At 36.9% G+C, this 21,790-nt stretch overlaps 2 protein-coding genes across 2 annotated transcripts; one reads left to right on the top strand and one right to left on the bottom strand.

Moving 5' to 3' along the window:
* Positions 1–13: 13 nt before the first annotated feature.
* On the bottom strand, positions 14–9,255 carry fntb (farnesyltransferase, CAAX box, subunit beta). The gene is made up of 12 exons (XM_077552357.1): positions 9,040–9,255; positions 8,774–8,838; positions 6,247–6,319; positions 5,885–5,976; positions 4,295–4,441; positions 4,125–4,208; positions 2,927–3,013; positions 2,722–2,851; positions 2,498–2,630; positions 2,329–2,440; positions 2,110–2,224; positions 14–267 (listed from the first exon to the last, which is right to left on the bottom strand). Exons 1-12 carry the CDS (start codon positions 9,136–9,138, stop codon positions 154–156), a joined length of 1,251 nt encoding a protein of 416 aa, XP_077408483.1. The 5' UTR covers positions 9,139–9,255; the 3' UTR covers positions 14–153.
* A 487-nt stretch (positions 9,256–9,742) lies between these two features.
* rab15 (RAB15, member RAS oncogene family) lies at positions 9,743–19,491 on the top strand. The gene is made up of 7 exons (XM_077552718.1): positions 9,743–10,056; positions 13,447–13,507; positions 13,869–13,929; positions 15,273–15,350; positions 15,432–15,521; positions 16,397–16,462; positions 17,077–19,491. Exons 1-7 carry the CDS (start codon positions 9,933–9,935, stop codon positions 17,236–17,238), a joined length of 642 nt encoding a protein of 213 aa, XP_077408844.1. The 5' UTR covers positions 9,743–9,932; the 3' UTR covers positions 17,239–19,491.
* Positions 19,492–21,790: the final 2,299 nt, after the last annotated feature.

Below are 21,790 nucleotides of genomic sequence, written 5' to 3'. Positions count from 1 at the left end.
AGATGAATCAGAGAATTTGGTTGCAATACAAAGATTTATTAACCTCGGGCCATACTGAAACATTTCATTCCAGAGTGGTGACAAAAGGCATGAAGAGCGAAAGATCTTTTTTTTTTTATTATTATTATTTTTAACTGCTTCCAACTGCTTAAACTAGGACCGATGGTCAGCCGAGGAGTTCCCCATCGGGACGGGCAGCCGGCGAAAGTGCTGCAAGGCCTGAGCCACCTTCTCCGGGCAGATGTTGTAAACGGGGTGAGTCGGCGCCTGCGAAGGGGAAGGCAAAACGAATGCAGATAAAACCCCCCGAAATTGCAGGTAACTTGTTGTAACACCGCCACGCAGTTGAATCAACACTCTGTGAAATGGACGTTGCCGGTGACCAAACAGGAAAATGTCAAAAGCGACACCGCAGCTGGTGCCATTCACATTTTAAAGTGAAACCACATGGCCAATTTTCAATGACTTCATTTCGCAACTCCAGCCAACGCCTCACATCTGTCACAGACTCATATTCCCCAATTTGGATTTTGCTTGAATTAAAAATGCATTCTGTGCCAGCGGACTACCAAAGTAGGATTAAGTTAAACTAGAAATGCTTGTAGATGACCGTCAGGTGTTTTCATGTTTTCCAGTAGAACCCAACGCAACTTTGTAAGGACTCTCATCTTGTCGAAGTCCACATTGGACAATGAAACAACAAATTCAATAAAGGGTGAAAAAAAAAAATATATTGTATAATATGCTAAAGATGCTGCAAAAACTAATGCATGGAAATCAATGTTGCCAATTATTCTATACAATTTATTTCAGGCTAGAGTAATTTAACTCTTTGACTGCCAGACGTTTTCAGAAAAGGGATGCCGTGGGTGCCAGCCGATTTTAAGCATTTTGACTGATCTTTCAACGTCCATAGAAAATGATGTGTTTGGACTATGGAAACGCACATACTGCCAAAAAAAGATTGGACTCTCATCTTCCATCAGAAAAAAAAGTTTGTTTCTACCTTATTCCGTTTTTGAGTAATCAATAATAGAAAATGGTTAGTTTCACCTGTTTTGAAAAAAAAACGTCTTTTAACGTCTTTGGCACTCCTCCATAGGATTTTACTAAACGTTATTTAACGTTTTTGGCAGTCAAAGAGTTAATTAATATTGAGCAGGTTGGAGGATGCTTCAAATTTTTTTGGGGTATGCATTTTGAAAAAATAAACTCCAAAATATATTTAATATAGATGATCAAATATTTCTTTATACGTGTTATATGGAAATTTAACTTCCCACAAACACACAAAAAAAATTATTCATGTAAAGCGTTATATTGTAGCTTAATATATAGTAGATGTTTTAAAGGGAAACCAGCCTGAAAATGTACCAAGTTGAAATGTGAGACAGGTGAAGTCTAAGCATTCTGATTAATATTGTGTTTGTGGAATACAAATTACTTTGTTTTTTCAAATGAAATGTACATCACAGTTGCTCGGGTAACGACCAATCACATCTTAGCTTGCGAATGTCACATGACCAAACCCATCAAAAACAGGGCCGTGATTGATCGTTACCTGAGCAACTGTGCTGTGATTTTCAATTGATAGCAAGTGGCAAAATGGCCGCCTCCTGAGATAGATTTAAAAAAAATGGTGGAATTTGCTGCTTAATTCCTAATCGACAGAATATTTATCAGAATGCTGTGTGGGGTGCATAGAATATAATACTGTAAAGATTTTTTTTAACTTCCATTTGGAGGACTACACTGTAAAAAAAATTAGTAACATTTAATTGGAAAAAACTGACGTACATTTTACTAGTTTATTAAAAAAAAGAAATACGGAGGGGTTGAGGTACGGTGGCGGTCTCTCAAGCTGAAGGTCTTGAGTTCCTTCCTCTTCAGTTACTTTTTGTTATTGTTTTTTTAATACTGGTAAATGTAGTCAAAACTCTCCTTGTAATTTTTTTTTTAGAAATAGGTAAATATTACTCTCTCTATATTTTTTTTACAGTGTACTTGAATCCTTTGCATGCTTTGTGTCAGGAGTCGTCATGCTTATGTTTAATTGTCAGTTGCTATATCAACCCATTACCCCCCCGCCCCCCCAAGCCGCATCCTCACCAATCGGTTCTGCTCCTTGCCGAGGACGTTCTCGTGATGGCTGTCCATGTTCCCGAAATGCTGCGCTACGGAAAGGCCGCTCAGACAGTAGCACGTGTGGTAAAAATCTCTGGATCTGGACGAAGAAAGAAAAAAAAAAAAAAAGGCGTCAAACCATTCGATCGGGATTTTATTCTGACGCTAAATAGTTGCGTTAGTTTGTTTGCGCATCATACTGACTTGCCAGGCTTATCTAGCAGACCCCCGGTTGGGTTCTGGCAGCAGAGGAGGATGTACTCCTGCAAGGCTTGCTGCTCGAACATCCACCCGTGTCGACTCAGCTCCGTCTCCCCTGCGTAAAAGCACTTGAGTCAGTCTCGGTACGGCAACGAGCATAAAAAGCCGTTACCTTCTTTGAAGAAGGCCCGATGGAGGAGTGGCAGTAGTCCGGCCTGCCAGTAGGAGTAGCAGCCGTCCACCAGTTTGTTGCAGCGGCCCTGGAAGCCCCCTTCGAAACGCATCTGTCTGCGGACAACCCACCTCTGCCCACAACAGGATGAGATCAAGACCATCTTTTTTTTTTTTTTTGGGGGGGGGGGGGGGGGGGGAGGTTGACAGTGTGAATTTCCTCACCAGTAAGGCTTTGAGATCCAGCATGTGCTCTTTTCCCAGGATGACCAGAGCGGCGGTGCCGCAGAATGTGTATCCGCCGTGGGCCTCCAAACCCGGCACCCCACTCAGACCGCCCTCCCAATTTTGGCAACTGTGCAAAACCACCCTATGAGAGTGCGCGTAGATTCATAAAAAAAAAAGAAAAAAAAAAGGGCACCTCACTTACCTGATGATCCAGTTGGTGGTGTCCTCAAACAGTTTGGGTGTGATGATGTTGGTTAGCGATGCGACGGAGGCGGCACAATACGCACTCCTAAGACGGTAAACAATACGTACGGCATGCAATTGATATTAAATATGAACTCATTAACTGCCATTGACGACTATAGACGTCAAAAATTCATTTGAACTATTGCTATTAGTTTCAATTTTTCTCTCCACTTTTGTTAACGAGTATGAAAACCTAGAAAAAAAGTATTGTACATCTAGAACGGATATAAAATTTGTGATTAATCGTGAGTTAACTATTGAAGTCATGCGATTAATTACAAAATTTTTTTTTTTATTGCCCCTCATTTTTTTAATATATTTTTTCTTTTTTAAATTAGGGGCATCAAGCAATTACATTTTTTATTTGTAATTAATCACATGACTCAAGAGTAATCCCACATTTTATATCTGTTCTAAATGCACAATAATTTTTTTTCTAGGTTTTCATACTCGTTATCAAAAGTGGAGAAAAAAATGAAATAGTTCAAATGAATTTTTGACGTCTATAGCCGTCAATGGCAGTGAGAATGAGTTAAGTCAACTGCCTCATATTGACACTTTTTTCTTGATTTGCTGAAGAAGGGAAAAAAAACTTGTTTTTGACAAACCAACGCAATGAAACAATTACTTGAGCGCCATCTTGTGGCATTTTTGGTTTAGTGTTGAAGGCGTTTTTGTCGATTAAGCCCCACCGGATGCAGAGCGCAGTTCGTGGCGTGCTGCCATGTCGGGTGGACCTAAACATTTGACTCCGCCCCCACACAGATTTTCGACCTTTTCTTTGTTGTTAAACCTAACCCTACCACAGTATTGCTTGAACACTTTATTGCACAACGAAAATTAAAAACAACAAAAAGTGTTGGAACGCGGCCATCAGTAGCTAATGCACTTAATTTGTCCGCTCGTGTGACGTCAACATCTGTTTCTTCTAGTGTGTCATCTAGGCTAGTATGCTAGCTAAAGGTGGTTTGCTTTGAATAATTGAACTACAGCCTTTTATGTAACATGGGTTCATGATTGCGTCCATGCTAGATGTATGGTGTTGATGCTTTGCTAGTTGTCTCTGAACATTTTAATTCATACAGAGCGCATGCGACCCTGTTTTAAGTGCATCTATAGCCAATTACAAAGAGGTCCATCATTTTGGCTCTCACCTGACGTCCACCTCCCCTCCCACGTGCATCACAAAGGAGCCATCTGGCTGCTTCACTGACCGTAGGAAATCTAACAACTTCTCCCTGGAATAGAGGCCAAACATCACATCACGCCAGATGACGGCAACGCGATTCCATGTGTTGAAAAGAAGGTAGCAAGCGCCGCCTACCTATCAATGACGTTGTAAGCTTCCTCCGTGCCGATGATGCAGAGCGCATTGACGGCGGCGTAGGTGGGCGCCAGGTGGGCGTGCTGCGAGGGTCCGCCGCCGAAACCCCCCGTCGGGCTCTGACACCGAGCCAGGAACTGACACACACTGCAGTGGAAGTAAGCAGCAGTAAGTATTGAAAAAAAAAACCCAACTAATATTCCACACTGGTCTGGCAACGCTGCAGCTCTGCTTACCTTTTGATTTTGACATGATAGGGTTTCTGTGTAGTCTGGCCATTACTTTCCAGGTGAGAATGTCACACTTGAGGTATGCAAGGTATACCAGATACACAACTAGTCAGTTTTTCCATTTTATGATCCCTTTTGATGATGTAAGTCGACAAAAGCACGAACCAAGATGTTTGTCTACATCTGCCCAGCGATTGGCTGGCGACCACTTCAGGATTTAACTATGAATGAATTGAATTAAATAGATTGAGAACAGATAATGCAGAAAGTTTTCCCCTTAAAAATTCCCTCCCCCGAACTTCAATCTGTTCTGAACATGTTAGAACCCGCTCCCATCATCCTTTTAATCTTTGGCCATGGCGAGCAATCACACACATCCCAAAGATGGCGCCGGCCAACTTATCTGGAAGGAAAACTGAGCTTTATGCTCTGACCTAAACATAAGCAGAAAGATAGAAAAAAAAAAAATGTGCGCTTGGCAGCTGGTTACGTTCAACTGGCAGGAATCTGAAGTTTTGGAATGCAGTCTAAATTAGAAGGACAATATTAAAATGGGACTTTTTATTGTTTTTAGTTTTGCATGGCAACCCATCAAGTGTGAAATTAAACAACCACGTAAAGATGTTTGGACCTCCCACCAGATTTCTACACCCATGACTTGATCAGCTAAGCTAGGTGAAGATCCAGTGCCACTTTCTATGGTGGACCAAAACTGCCAAAATTAAAAATAAATAAATGACTAAAAGGGAAAATAAAAATTCATGTAAAAAATGTAATTCAAAAAAATAAATAGAAATGGAAATAACAAAATATATATCCATGACTAATTAAAAGTAAAAATAAATGCAAAAATAAACGAAATTAAAAAAATAAAAATATCAATCAAATTTAAACCCATTTGTTTTTATTGATTGATATTTAATTCTATTTATTTTCATATTTATTTTAAAATTTTTAGATTAATTTTTTTAATCTCATTTTTTATTTTTGTAGTTATTTTTACTTTTTTTTTCTTAGGGATATATATTTTTGTTGTTTTTTATTTCCATTTATATATTTTTGATTTGTTTTTCGCTTTTAGTCATTTATTTATTTTGCATTTTACCAGTTTTGGTCCTCCAAAACTTTCAAGCAAAGTCTCGAGTCCGGCCACCGAAAACACCCGTGTCCCACTTCTATCATGTCAAACCAAAGGGTAAGCAGAGCTGCATTGAGACTCCGATAAACAGAATCGCCTTCGAATTTGTCGACGTGGAGCCTGGCCACTGGTCGTTATGGTAACAAAAGCAAGTCCGGCTTTCTGCGCTCAGCTGTAAACGGGGGTGGGCTACGCAGAACATGACTTGAGCACGTGACTCACTCCGAGGCCACGGTGGCAGGAACAGGCTCGTCGAGTAACTCCAGACTGTGAAGAATCCAGAAGCAAAGCCAAGGTCTGCTTGCGTCCAGACACTACACACACACCAGAAATATATTAATAGCTATGAATGAGCAAAATACCAAGTGTTTTACCCAAAGTCAGCTGAGAAAGGGTTAAGCAGATCAGGTCTTAATTTGGAATTTCCACTGAACACTTAATGCTGACATCCAGCTACAGTTAAAAAAAAAAAAAAAAAATGAAGCAGCGACCTTCCGGGCAGCCGATTGTTTTGGGTGTGGCAGGATTTTCCATTTCCAGAGGATATTGCTTTGCATTAGCACTGCATGAGTTTGACAACGTACCTCATAAGAGTCTGATAAATGCCGTAAGCCCTTCTTGAGATACTCGTAGTGTTGTTCCCGCAACAGGGTTGGCCTGTGGAGCAAATAGAAGATACAAAATTCAAGCACGTGTACAGCATATTTCAAATCCACATACAACTGGTAGTACAAAATCACATTGGAGATATCAGATCGCAACTGTTAATATTAAAATGCTGCATTATTAAACAACAAAATGTCCACGTGAAGTGCAGGTATTATTGTTGTCCACTTGGGGTCGCTATCCTCACATTCCACACTAAAATAACGGCGTTTTTGTGGCTGTAAAAGGTGGGCTCTGCAATGAATCGAAATTCAATTACAATTTCAACTATTACACGCCACAATTACAAAATTGGCATAATCATAAAAAAAAAGATTATTAATACTATTTTTGAGTTGTTTAAATGTATATAGTTGCACCTTTTTATTTTATTTTAAAATGACTAATTGAATAAATCTTGTTTGGTCCAATAGGACATTTTTATAAATTATAAATAAAATTTAATAAATTTTAAATAAAAGTGTTTCAAAAAAATGTATTTTTTCTTAATATTTTTTACGTTTAAACATTTTGTACAAAAAAAAAAAAGATTGTCCTAATCGTGATTGCAATTATTACCAAATTTCTTCAGAATCGAGCAGCCCTGTGTAAACGGTGGGGCCTGGCCTGGTGAGTGACGTGGGTGTCACATATGAGTGTGAAGTTGACTGTTGTGAGCTCTGCGGCTGAATTTGGTTAAATATTCACGATAAGTTATTTCGTGAGAAATATCTATTTAGTGACCTGACTAATTTTCATACATGGCCAATTTATTTCCTTAATGACACTTTGATTATTTATTAAAATTTGACACTATTTTAATTTGTTTACTTATTTAATTGAATTTTAATTTCTAAGCTAATGTTTTATTTTTTTTACAAGCATTTCTAAGAGTCATTTTTATTTATTGAATTTATTATTTTAACTATTTAACGACCTGTTTGATTGCCTTTTAGCTCTTTATTTATTGACTTATGTTTTGATTTCATGTCTTTTTCATACTACTACTGCATGACCTGCCGCAACAAGACAATGATGTTCTTTTCTGTCTGCGGTGGCAGGTTGTCATAGAAATGATGAGTCAGCCTGCCGACCGGCGACCGTTAATGGCGGGAGAACATGTGGGCTGATTGACACGCCATCAAAACGATCGCAGATCGTGACAGCGCCGCTTGCTAATGTGTCATAATCGCAGCGAATGCAACCAGTGAGAGCAGAGGCCCTCAATTAGTTATTACCCCATGAGTGGAAATCGGCATGCTAATCGACACTGTTAGTGCGACTTCACACAATATTTGACAAACAGGTCATAGGAAAGCACTTTGACTGCCAGACGTTTTCAGAAAAGGGATGCCGTGGGTGCCAGCCGATTTTAAGCATTTTGACTGATCTTTCAAGGTCCATAGAAAATTATGTGTTTGGACTATGGAAACACACATACTGCTAAAACAAGATTGGACTCTCATCTTCCATCAGAAAAAAAAAGTTTGTTTCTACCTTATTCCGTTTTTGAGTAATCAACAATAGAAAATGGTTAGTTTCACCTGTTTTGAAAAAAACGTCTTTTAACGTCTTTGGCACTCCTCCATTGGATTTTACGAAACGTTATTTAACGTTTTTGGCAGTCAAAGAGTTAAGACTTTTCTTTAAGCCCTCTTATCCACTTTGAGCGGGCGCTAGATAGGGAGACTCAATATGATAACAATATTTTTGGGGGACAATGATTTATATTAAAAACAAATTGCAGCGATAGCAAACACAATTAAATAATTGTATTCATTTATTCTTAGCATCTGCATATTGTTAATGCCTACCTCTCTGACATGTCAATCAAAACAGAGAAATATATAGAATAGGTAATTAACCTAAAATAATTCAAATGTGCTTTGCTGTCTTGTACAATTAAGACAGTTCATATGTTACTAATTGGACTCTAGACGAGGAGAAATATTCTCATGGTGGATGCGTACCATCCTCCGCTGAGGGAGGCTCGTGGGTTGCCATGGCAACACAGAAAGAGAAGCTTCGAGTTTGCCAAGATACACATTTTTTTTTACTTACTTTATTCTTTATTCGTCGCTTTATGCCATCTAAAGGGTTTCAAAACTTACTTTTTAATCAAGGTATATTACAAATTTAAAAATTGAACAATATTGGCTAACCTACCAAATTACAGTTGAATGTTATGTTATTGAATATTTTCATGTAGTAATTTATGCAGACAAAGGTTTTTATTAAGTAATTTATTTATACAGACAAAGAGAATGTTATTGAGCGCTCAAATATCTCAGATTGCAATGACTCAAGTTGACCAGCACGTGGCAGCAATGCGCCAAACCGTGCCTGCAATCACCTAGCAAATTGTGTCATTTTCAAAATATGACACGAGCGCTTGTCACTGTCGTCCTTGCGTTTTAAATTAAATATTGTAATGGCACCATGTGATGGAAAACAGTAAGTACTTACTGTGGTATGCTGTGGACTTGCTTGTAAACGTTGATGACTTCTTCAATGCTGCGTTCAACTCTTTTCTTTTGCAAACGGAGAATATAAACAGAAAACTCACAATTCAGCCATGCATTATGATCGATCATTAAAAAAAAAAAAAACAATTAACAATACGATAACATTGCATACATTCACAGTTAACACAAATAAAAATGACGCCCGTCATCTGAGACAGATTTTCCGTTCTGCATTATCCAAGGTGGCTAATCTGAGCCGCCGCTTACCTGCTCCCGTGAGGTAACGGTTTCCAAGCCGTCGTCGGCAAACATTTCGACTGAGTGACACTCCCGGAAACAGCGCAAAGGAGTTTGCACGCCGTCCATTATGATAAACAAATGTTCGCGTTCGTTTGTTTTGACTAGTTTCCACTTTCCACTCACTTTCACTCTGGCAAACTCACTTCCTGTTGAGGTTGGAGCGAGCGGAAATGACGTTCGTAGCTAGTACGGGGATAACAAGCGGACAAAAATTCCAGCCTTGGGTATTCGGCGTTGTTGGACAAATATTTGATATATGTCGAATACACGCGCTATTTAATTAATGTCAGCAGCTATGGGGTTTTTCATGTTGTGTATGTCGTTTCTAAAGTCTGGCACAGGCGTCTAAGAAAAACAAAATATGACTGGTTTACCTCTGTCACACGCAGGTGGAGTTTAATTGATGCAAGAACCGGATAACGAACGGTTGGTCTTTCAAAAATAAAATATAGAAGACAGCGGAACTGTATTATAAAAACATGCCCCATACCCTCCTAACGCATTTATAAATTATAACTCGATATTTTAATAACATACATGGTATCGTTTGTATATTTTTTAAATCTATACCCGTGTTTCATAAGCAAATCTATTAAGAAATGTAAAAGGCAGTAACCGGAAATAACCATTCTTCCACGAGCTTAACAGTGATTTCACCGCACCCACAGGAGGAGGCTGCCTCGGCGGGTGGGGAAACAAGCGCGAGCATCCTTGTTTTGTCTCTCAGTCCACAACAAGAAACAAATTGTGACGTTGCCACTTGAAGCAGACATGGCTCGAGAGTGGGGAGGGAGCCATTCGTCGCTGAGTTAGCCGACTGGCAGCTTTTTATTTCCTTCCTTTTCTTTTAATTCAACACCATGGCTAAGCAGTACGATGTGCTCTTCCGACTCCTGCTTCTCGGAGACTCCGGGGTTGGAAAAACATGTTTGCTATGCAGATTCACCGACAATGAATTTCACCCGTCTCACATTTCAACTATAGGTAAGCGCCAGTACAAACTATATTTGAAATGTGTTGCATTATATGTCATAATGTAATGGGAGAATGCCTAACCAGATCAAACGGGCACCTTTTTGTTCCAATACAATTTTTTGAAAATGAATATTTTCCTTTTATAGTTGCTGTTGTTAACCAACATTGAACTGTGTTTGACCATTTTCCCTGTGATGGGCCGGCGACTAGTCCAGGGAGAGCCTGAGCTAAGAGTTGAACCCGCAACCTTTCCACAGAGTAGATAATTATGTCGCCTGCAGGGGGCGTCCCATCGATCAACTACTCAACATGTATCTGAAGTTCCAATTCTACTAATTAACTAATTAAAAAAAAAAATCTAATTACATGAATCAGTTTTGTTGTTTTGCTAATGCTAATTCATTCATTACCTTCTTCAGGGTCACCCCAGTGGCGGTTCTAGACCACTTTGAGGGGGCTGGCGGGGGCCAGGGTTTATGTCAGAGGGGCACATTCAAACTAGCTAACATTAGTTTAGCAAAAGCAATATTTTTGTTCAATGTCATTTTTCTTCATTCTTTTTATGTCAAATTAAAAATAAAAAAAGATCAAGAAGCTATCACAAAACTAGTTTTCATTCTGAAGGATAACTGTGACGCAAGTTAGACCTTTCAGATCTATTCTCAGAAACAGTTGTTAATTTAGCAAGTGTTTTTAATGTGGTGTAAAACTGCACTGCATATACTGACACCCGTTAGTAATAGTTTGTTTACCTTTATTTGTTTTTATTTACCATTGTGAACAAAGAATTTTGACATAACTGTGTTGCAGTGTTGTTTTTCTTTCCACTGTGGACAGGAAGCAATTATGTTGTGGCGTTTGTTTGCAGACATCGCCTGTGACATGGAAAGTGACCCTTCTGCACCCGGGTTGACATTATAAAGTCAGGAAATGACAGCTAAATAGCTTTTTATTGAAAAGGAAGCGCATTGTGTAAACATAGGGCTGATCGATTATGAAGAAAATATTAATCATGATTATTTTGTTAATTGAAATCACGATTAGGGCGATTATTTATTTTTTGGTACAAAACAAGAACATTTTTAAACATAAAAAAATATTAAGAAAAATAGAATTATTTGAAACACTATAATAATAATTTTTAAAAAGTTCATTTTGGACAAATTTATTAAATTAGTTAAAAATTAAAAAAGGTGCAAATGTATACATTTAAACAACTCAAAATTATTATTAATAATCTTTTTTTTTTTTACGATAATGCTGATTTTGTCATTTTAGTGTAGTAATTGAAATTGTAGTTTAATTTAAAATTATAAATTATTATCAGTAAGTTAGAAATCAAATGACAACAATATTAAAAAAAAAAATATTGTGGCTTTATCACTTCAAGTTTTCGTCTTTCATGAAACGATATGTCAACATATGGACTGCACTTCTTTTACACATCAAATTCCCATCACAATCATTTTCAAGATCTGACAATAAGTTGGAATTATTACATAACGACGATATCAACGCAGTAAATGTCATGAAGTTTACAGTATTATGAGTAACAGATGCTTCCCCGCCACATTGCTGCGATGTAAAGCCCGCAGCTGTTCCCGTCGTAATGATAATGTCACGGCTGACAAGCCTTTTTTTTTTTTTTTCCTAAAGGATTGGCGCATCTGCCCATTCATCCGTTCATCTCTCCATCCATGAGCCGTGTCCTCCGACACGTTGACAAATGTCACCGGCTCATCTATGGCGAATGCTGGAACACGCTCAGTTCATTTGTCAAGTCACTTTGGGATTTGTTCCCCTTCGTTTACTTAAGGCCCGCTGATAGTGAAGCTCAGCCGTGTTCCATTAAAATGCACACTGCCGTTTTTTGTTTTGTTCAACCGTTGCGACAATGGAGAATGTAAGCTGCAGAAATTTCATCTCTTTTTTTTTTTTTTAAGCTTCGGCAGAAGCTCTTAAAGATGGGCCTTAATTACATGCTTTGTTTTAATGAATGTTGCGTTTTTTGAGTCATAAACTCAAGAATATGATTATTGGTCATAGCTTATAAATTTTTGGTCATTTTAGTGTGAGCTTAGAAATGGAATGAAAATGAAAATCGATTGGACTCAGTTGTCTTTTTCCCCACAGTGGGACGCTGGGTTACTTGGGTGTGAGTCAGTTTAACCGAGATAAGCCGTTAATTGACTTCTCGGGGAATACTGTGGTCTGTACAAGTGCTGCGGTTTTATTTTTTTACTGACTTCAGGGGCATTAGTCAGTGGAGGCGGCCACGCGGGGAATGGAAAGTCCAGTACGAGTTGAGAAGGATTTACATTTCATAACGAAGTGCTTTGCTATGATAAAGCTAAGTAAGTGGAAAAGAAAAGTCCTCTGTTTGTTCGTCCCACATACTCGCAGTCTGCTTCCTGTTTGACAGAGGCTGCTGTAAAATGGCTGAAAGATAGATAGATAGAGAGAGAGAGAGAGAGAGAGAGAGAGAGAGAGAGAGAGAGAGAGAGAGAGAGAGAGAGAGAGAGAGAGAGAGAGAGAGAGAGAGAGAGAGAGAGAGAGAGAGAGAGAGAGAGAGAGAGAGAGAGAGAGAGAGAGAGAGAGAGGCATTGAAAGCCATTTATTAAACATAAACCACAAAAACTGCAATAAATATGGACTTTTGTATTTGTTTCTATCAGTTTAGTGGATTACATAGTGCTGATTTTTGTATTTATTTTTCCGACCAAATGCTATCAGGCTATTTTCTTTTTTTAAAATGTAGAACATCCCAGGCCTTATGATTTGTTTTATTCTAGGGTAAAGGAAATGTTACAAATAACAGTATATATATTTTTAATGGCATTTTAAAAAATAAATAATTCAACTTCACCCAGTTTTTCATAGCGTGTTTAACACATCAAACACACGTTAAAGTAGCACTAAGGAACTTTTCAACCTTAATAAAATATTTTCATAGCTCTTCTGACACATCAACTTTAAAACTGCTTTATGGCATAAGTCACTTCCCCCTTTCCCCATTCGTTACAAAGACGGAAGTCAATTTGAATGTCGACGCACGATTACTGCTTTCCTGGCAGAAGCTGCAAAACAACTGAAAATTTTGTCTGAGGAGACAAAAAAGAAAAAAGAAAAAGGGAAGCTAACGAACAGTCTAGGAGTAACATGGGCCTGGCTTTCACTCGCTGGCGTGAGCTCAAAAACGACGCGATGCGCTTGTCCTCATGGGAAATGTGGTCTTCCTTCAGGCATAACATTACCGCTTTTGTCCATATGGCGCCACCATAATCAACTGAAATTGAAAGTTTCTTAGTGTTGCTTTAAGCATGGTGAAATAGTAGGTTCTGGTTAAAAATAAAAAATAAACTGCATTGTTTATTCACACCTCACTTTTGTCTCCTGCAGGGATCGACTTCAAAATGAAGACACTGCTAATAGATGGTATCAAAGTGCGAATCCAAATTTGGTAAGCGTTGACAACGTGTGTGTGTGTGTGTGTGTGACATGTGTTATTGCGCCAGTAGCTCTCGCTGCCGAAGCGGATATTATGTCTTTGAAAAGGTCATTGTTGTCCATTGTACAGTATATAGTACTGTATTCTCATTTCAGGGGTGGAGCTAGATGGTAGCCACACCCCCACATGTCGAGGACTATTTTTATTCCGTTGTGTGTTGATGCTATTGCGCTACATGCAGAATATCATATGATAGCTATGATACTTAGCTCCTCAAGTTGACTTCAACATAGTTGACAAGTTACTGAGACAAATTGCCACTCTTTCACTTCCTGTAAACATAATGGCAATATTATTGTTTTGATGTTCCCAGGGACACTGCAGGCCAAGAACGCTACCAGACCATCACCAAGCAGTACTACAGGCGAGCGCAGGTAGTCATTGCGTCTCAACGTGGAGCAAAAATCATTTCTTCAATTTTGATTTATATGTTTTATTGCCAATAAATCATCTTTTTTTAATTGCGTTCAGTTTTTTTTTTAAATTTTAATCAGATTATTTTGTTGACGAATCCATATTGGCACATTTAGATATTAATTTGTATAATTTTTTTAATATATATATTTTTTTTCCATTATTTAAATTGCATTTTTTTTTTATTGTTATCAGATTGTTTTGTGGAAGAACATATATGGCACTTTAAGATATTAATCTTTAGAAATGTTTTATTCAATATTTTTTAATTAATTTGTAGTCATTTTAAATGGTATTATTTTTTATTGTAATATTGTATCGTGTTTTGTTGAAGAACTTACAGGGCACATGTAGATAATTTTTTTTGTATTTTTAAATTATTATTTTTTAAATTACATTTTCATATTTTTTCATTGTTTTAATTGCATTTATTTCTTTTTTTTTATTGTAATCAAATAGTTTTGTTGAAAAATGTTAGTTTTTTTATGCACTATTTTTTTTTTATTGTTATCAGATTGTTTTGTGGAATAACTTATATGGGACATTTAAATATTAATTTGTCATTTTTTTTAATGGCATACATTTTTTATTGTAATCAGATTGTTTTGTTGAAGAACTTATATGGCACATTTTTTGAGTAATTATATTATTAATACGTTTTAAAATAATTTCTTAATCATAATTATTTGATTGTTTTAATTGCATTTATTTTTAAATTTTTGATATGATTTTTTTATTTTCTTTCTTTATACTGTATATTAAAAAATATCATTATTTTTTTCTTTATTGTATTCTTTTTTCTTTTTCTTGATTGTTTTGTTGGAGAACTTATTTGGCATATTTGGATTCTATACACTAGGAAATGCTGAATGCCGTTCTAGGTGTTAGCACGCCTGCCTCACAATTTTGAGACTCGGGTTTGAATCTCGATAGTCCGGCTTGGAGCGTTATCGCGCTGTTGTGTATCGAGGTGCTGTTGTTTTTGTATTCAAAGACTGTTGTTATCCTGCCTTCCCGTAGCTGAGGTAAAAAAAAAAAAAAAAATGCACTGCAGACGCTAAAAGAGTCTTGATGTTAATCTTGCTAACAAGTCCTGTCACTGTGCAATTGCGCCCGCGGGCTGCACCCAACGTTCCAATCTACTAAAATTGAATTTTCTATTTACTGGAAAACTGATAATAAAATGGGAAGATGGTGTCCCTTTTTAACGCGCCCTCGGGCCGGCGATGCGCAATTTATAATCGTCTGCGCTCTCTCTGGCGTCTTGCTAATTAACATCTCGCAATCTCCGATCCGCCCTCAGGGAATTTTCCTGGTCTACGACATCACCAGCGAGCGCTCGTTCCAGCACATCATGAAGTGGGCCAGCGACGTGGACGAGGTGAGCGGCAGCCGCGCCGCGTTTGCTTGGATTGTCATTTGCAACGCAGTCGTCCGCTCATTAAATTTCTCATTCCCGTAGTACGCTCCGGAGAAGGTTCAAAAGATCCTGGTCGGGAACAAATCGGATGAGGTGGACAAGAGGCAGGTGGCCACGGAGCAGGGTGTCAAGGTGGGTGAAAGGATGACCCTACCCAACCTTTTTGCCCCCCTGGGAAATATTTTTTTCAGCCAAGTACCTCCTAATATTTCTGATTGGGGAAAAAAAAAAAAATTCTTAAAACCCCAAAAATTTGGAAGGTCTGTTGAACTATTTGGATACAAAAAAGATATAACTTAAAAAAAAAAGTAATAATTATAAAAGATTTGTGCACATACAAATGATCAACAATATTGCATAAAGTCATAAAGTGTCGTCTTTTGGGATCATAGTAAAGCTCTGTTCTAAAAAACAAAATAATGAATTTTAAATAAAGTTTTCAAGTGATTGAGGGCTGATTCTAGTTGGCAAATGACAAGCTAAAAAACCCTTAACTCTGTGCCTTGCTCCTCCTCCAGAAATCTGAAACTCCGTAACTTTTGTGAGTGCTGCAAGTTTTTCATTAACTCATTCACTGCCATTGACGGCTATTGACGTAAAAAAAAAAAAATTGAACTATTTCTATTAGTTTAACATTTTTTCCCCACTTTTGTTAACAAGAGTATGAAAACCTAAAAAAAAAAAAAAAAGTTCATTTAGAACAGATATAAAATGTATGATTAATCGTGAGTTAACTATTGAGGTCATGCGATTAATTACAATAAAAAAATTAGGACCGTCAGGCAATTAAAATCATAATTAATTGCATGACTTTACGAATTAACTCACGATTAATCACAAATTTTATATCTGTTCTAAATGTACAATTAAAAAAAAATTCTAGGTTAATAGTTCAAATAAATATTTGACGTCTATAACCGTCAATGGCAGTGAATGAGTCAAATGTGCATCAGTTGTTTTGATGTGAAAAGCAAAAGCCTAAAATGTTACTGATTTACATCCTCCAGCTTGCCCGAGCTTATGGAATGGATTTTTTCGAGACAAGTGCCTTCACCAACCAGAACATAACAGAGGTGAGAAATTTGCATCGTACTATGATCATCATTAGTTTTTTTTTTTTTTTTTTTAGTAGCGGTGTCAGGCTATTCAACTTTTTTATCGTTATTAATCGCATGACTTCAATAGTTAACTCGCGATTAATCGCAAATTTTATATCTGTTCTAAATGTACAAAGTATACCCCAAAAATTTGTTTTAAGTTTCATACGCTTGTTAACATAAAAGTGGGGGGAAAAATTAATAATAATAATAAATAATAATTCATAAAACTGAGTTAAAATTAAGATGTTCTGTATTGTATAAAACAAGTGTGATATTGATTTGTGTTGAGGTCATTTTTCTGCCACTAGATGGCATCATTGCATTTGTAAGACATTGGTGACAGCTCAGTGCATTTTTCTTTTCATATTAAGAGGCGAGCTAGCTAATCTTTAACATAAAATAACTTGTGAAATTCTGCACGTTTTTAAAATTGTAAAATTTGACCCCAGTCTCCACAAATGTATGCATTATTATTACATTTATTACTGCATTTTTTAAAAACTTTACTTTAACTTTAAATGAACGTACTAAATTTCCCTTGGTTACAAAACGGAAAGAAACGACTCTGATTTTTGCCTTCCATCAAGACGTTTACGCGACTGGCCGAGCAGGTGCTGGCGGCCAACAAGAAGGACTTGGACCTTCTGCGGATGTCTCTGAACGACGAGCTGAACCTGGCAGCTCTGGAGGAGGAGGAGGGGCTGTGCGACGGCGGCTCCGCCGAGCAGGGCAAAGGCTGCTGGTGTTAAAAGACGCGTGGCGAAAATTGTCTTTTGGAAAAGCCGTTTGAGCATTTATTGGACTTCAAACGTCAGGTCAGTGTCGTCGTGTTGCTCCAGTTGAACAATTCGGCTCACCAGTGGATGTTTTCCACTACAAGTGCCACGTTTGGCCTACAAGTATGCAAGTACTGCTCAAGACGGCTTCACGGGAAGACATTTGAGCCTTTTATTTGATATCCTTCATATCTACTCTCTAAACTCCAAATTGATGAAATGCTCAAACGACTTTTTAGATTACACGCATGCAGTGTAATCTTTTGGGAATGTCTCCAAACTATTCCATGACTTGATTTGTTCCATCTCATCCCCCCCCCCACCCCCCACCCCCCCACCAGAGCAAATGAACATTGTTCTCCCATTTGCCCATCATCCACCTCTTCATTGTATTTCAGTGAGTACATAATACATTTGATACTTTTTTTTTTTTTTTAACTGTTTGATGCAGCAGGTGTCCCTAAATGTAAGGCCGGGGAGGCGTTCAGGGACGTTTACTTTAATGCACACATTGATTACGAGGAATTGAAATCATCTTCAAATTGAGCGCAACAGAGTTTGTCACGATGTAGAATTAGCATCCAAATAAATTTTAACTCATTCGCTGCCAGCCCAGCAAACTCACTCAAACCCAGAAACGTATAAATACGTTTTTTAAAACTTTTTCTTCACTCCCAAAAATGTATTTCTACGCTTTTTTTTTTTGTAATGCTAGAGCATACAGAAGGGTTTGATACAGCTTCCTATATGAAAAGGTGGCTTAAAGCAATGGTAGTGGTTACAAAAAACGGCCAGCAGGTGGCAGCAGAGTATAAGAGATCAACCAGGGCCATGTTGCAACAAGCCCCTTTTCCTGTATTCTTGCTGCAAAACGGAAACAGATACGAATATACTTTTCCTTTCCTTTTTTCCTGATGAAATAAGAGATTCTAATCTTTCTTTTGGTAGGTTTTATAGCAATAGAACAGAATATTCTGTGGACCTTGCAAAATCAGTCCTAATCCAGTAAACCAGTCAGGAGCAAATGGGGTTGCTTCTGTGAAAATGGCTGGAAGTGAATGAGTTCAAATTGATTTTTTTTTTTGATTTTTTTTTTTACGTCTAGCTCCGTCAATGGCACTGAATGAAGGGTAAGTGCACAGCCAACATCTTTAACAACTCTCGCTTTCATCCCCGGAGACAAGTGAACCGTTTTCTGATTTGATTGCAACTTCAGTGAAGTTAAATATCAGCTGGCTGTAAATCCAACTATGATTCAACCAGAGATGCCTCTCAGAGACAGAATGAACATCCACTTTGTGTGCATCCTTTTCGTAGTCTTCAACGCTACTTGACAGTATGTGTGTGTGTGTGTGTGTGTGTGTGTGCGTGTGTGTGTGTGTGTGTGTGTGTGTGTGCGTTTGGGTCGTGTTGAATGCTGTTCTGGATCCTCAACTCCGGAATTATAATGCAGATGTGTTGTTAAAAAAAAAAAAAATAATAATCTTCCTTCTTTGCATCTACTTTACTAGTATTTGTGGAAATATATGACATTGTACAAGCAGAATGCAGCATATTATTCTTGAAGCAAAGTTGTCACATGTTTATGAGTAAATACTCGCAGATTTAAAACTGTGTTCAAGGCTGTTTTCTTTGTTTATGGGGAGAATGAAATGCGCTCAAGCGATGCGTAATACTGTTATTATGCTACGCAAAGTTTCCGATTTTTAGAAAAAAAAATATTACTATTAATTTTGGGCTTAATTTTTTTTGTTTAAGCACTTATATAAAAAATATATATAGTGTTTTTCTTATACTTTTTTTTATCTCTTATTTTTGGCTTTTTCTGCATATTTACCTGATTTAATTTGAGAAAATATATAGTCACACATTTGACTCGTGTACTGTATAAGAATATAAGTAGCACAACAGAGAATATCTGCACAATCTTAACTCTTTCACTGCCACTGACGTTTAAAGACGTCAAGTAAAAACCTACGGAGGGCTGCCAATGACGTCAAAAGACGTCATCCAATTTTTTAATTTTTTTTTATGTGTGTCTCCATAGTCCAAACACAACATTTTCTGGGGACCTTGAAAGATCAGTCAAAATGCTTAAATCGGCTGGCACTGGGGACAACCCGTTTCTGAAAACGTCTGACAGTGAAAGAGTTAAATGTCATAAAATGAGTATGTGAGTATGTTTTTTTTTTAATTAATAAATAAATACATTTTGGATAACTTGAACTTGGCTTGAAACACTGGTCAATAAACGTTTACTACATTTTTTTAATCAGATGTGCAAGTAAATTTTTTGGGTGGACAATTTGCCCTCAATTTTTCTCTAGCACATCAGGTTTTAATAATAATAATAATAAATGTAATATTTATGAATTAAGTGTTAAATTAGGGATGAAAATATCAAAAAAAACAACCTAACATGCTAGAAAAAAATACAGTTTTTTAATCAGCATGCTTAGGCAGCCATCTTTGATTACATTTTCCTGTTGACCAGTGAGTGTAATTAGTTGCAAAAAAGTTTGAATTCAAATAAATAGATAATAAATACAAAGTAGAAAAAAAGAAAACTATAAGATTCAATACCTTTCAATTGTCAAAATGAAAAAGAAAAATATATTAAAAAAGAACAAAAATGTCACAATTTTTTTTTTTTTTTAGCATTAAACCGTAATTAATACAAAACAATAATAATAATTAGTAACAGGTAATAAAATAGTCTCGTGAATAGCAATAATGTAGATGGATTTTAGGCATTCAAATATATCAATTCATTCCTGCGAGTTTTCATGTAGCTTTTTAATTTGACCACTAGATGGCAGATGCAACATAAAAATATCTCATAGTAGAGGAACGACCTACTCACGTATTATATTTAATTTACAGCACCACGTGTGGGCCATTTCTGCCTGCAATAATACCAACCACGTCCCAATTTCCTCCTAAACTATTTAAGAAGCCATTTAGTCTCATTCACTGAAACTGCTGGTGATTAACTTGTAAGACGTTGACAGCCACCGAGAGAAAAAAAAGAAAGAAAAAAAGCCGCAAAGCATTTTTTGTACATCCGAGTTGTTCATGTTGTCAACTCGTTCAAGCGCCCGGGGGTGACATCAGCATCATCATGAATATGCATGTGGCACTGATATGACAGCTCGCTATCTAGCGCCAAGGCTGAGTGACGCGCGCGCGCGCGTATTGGGAACGCGCACACTGACACGTATCACCCACGCGTGTCCACACAAGGTACGCGAGTACATTTAGTGGACTATTTAATGCTCTTGATACAGTACGAGGCAGCTCAAGTCACATGTTAAGAAAAATGCGGCACCTCCCTAAGCCATTTGCATTGATTTGACAGGTTTAGTACATAAGATGACAACAAGTTAGTTTGATGCTCCTAGCTGAAGATTTAAAGGCTTTCAAGAGTTCACTCAGGGTCATGGCTGAAGCTAACGTGAGACGAAGTTGTGAGAGCCTTTTTCAACATGGTTCCAATTATTTAAAAAAAAAAAAGCTCACCTTTCTTTGGAATGTTGTAGAAGTGATCATATAAAAATGTAAGGGGAAGTCAAGTAAAAAATGTTACATTGTTATCCATCTCAGGGGGCGGCCATTTTGTCTTGTACTGCCACTTCCTGTCGACTGAAAATGACATCACAGTGCATCAGGGCGGATACTTGACTCATTGAGCCATTTCCAGCAGTAAAAAGTTAGTATTATTAGTATATATATATATATATATATATATATATACATATATATATATATATATATATATATATACATATATATATATATATATATATATATATATATATATATATATATATATATATATATATATAGTATAGTTAGTATATATCAACGTGGTAAGTTCATTATTTTTTCTGAACCATTAATGGCTATAGACGTCAAAAATTATTTTGAACTATTTCTATTTAGCATTTTTTCCCCCACTTTTGTTAACAAGAGTATGAAAACCTAGAATTGTTTTACTGTACATTTAGAACAGATATAAAATGAATGATTAATCGTGAGTTAACTAGTGAAGCCATGCAATTAATTACGATTAGTAATTTTAATCGCCTGACGCCCCTAATTTTAATAATAATAATCTTTTTTTTTTTTATTGCATCAGACGGTTATTTTTTTTAAAATTGTAATTAATTGCATGACTTCAATAGTTAACTCATGATTAATCACAAATTTTATATCTGTTCTAAATGTACTTTTTTTTTTTGTTTAGGTATTCACACTCTTTCTACTCAAAAGTGGAAAAAAAATGTTAAACTACTAGAAATAGTTAAAAAAAAATTTTTTTGGACATCTATAGCCGTCAATGGCATTTAATGAGTTAATATCTTTAGAAACACATTTTGCCACTTGCTGTTGACTGAAGATGACATCACCTGTGCTGAGGAAGTAGTTAACGACCAATCATGGCTCACCTGTTTTCTGGATTTTGTCAGCAAACTTTAAAGGTTTTAATTGTACATGAAAAATAATAAAGTTATCAAATTAATTC

The sequence above is a fragment of the Vanacampus margaritifer genome, chromosome 19 (genome assembly GCF_051991255.1).
Source record: "Vanacampus margaritifer isolate UIUO_Vmar chromosome 19, RoL_Vmar_1.0, whole genome shotgun sequence".
Classification (NCBI taxonomy): Eukaryota; Metazoa; Chordata; class Actinopteri; order Syngnathiformes; family Syngnathidae; genus Vanacampus; species Vanacampus margaritifer.
This window is presented reverse-complemented; position numbering and strand designations above follow the sequence as displayed.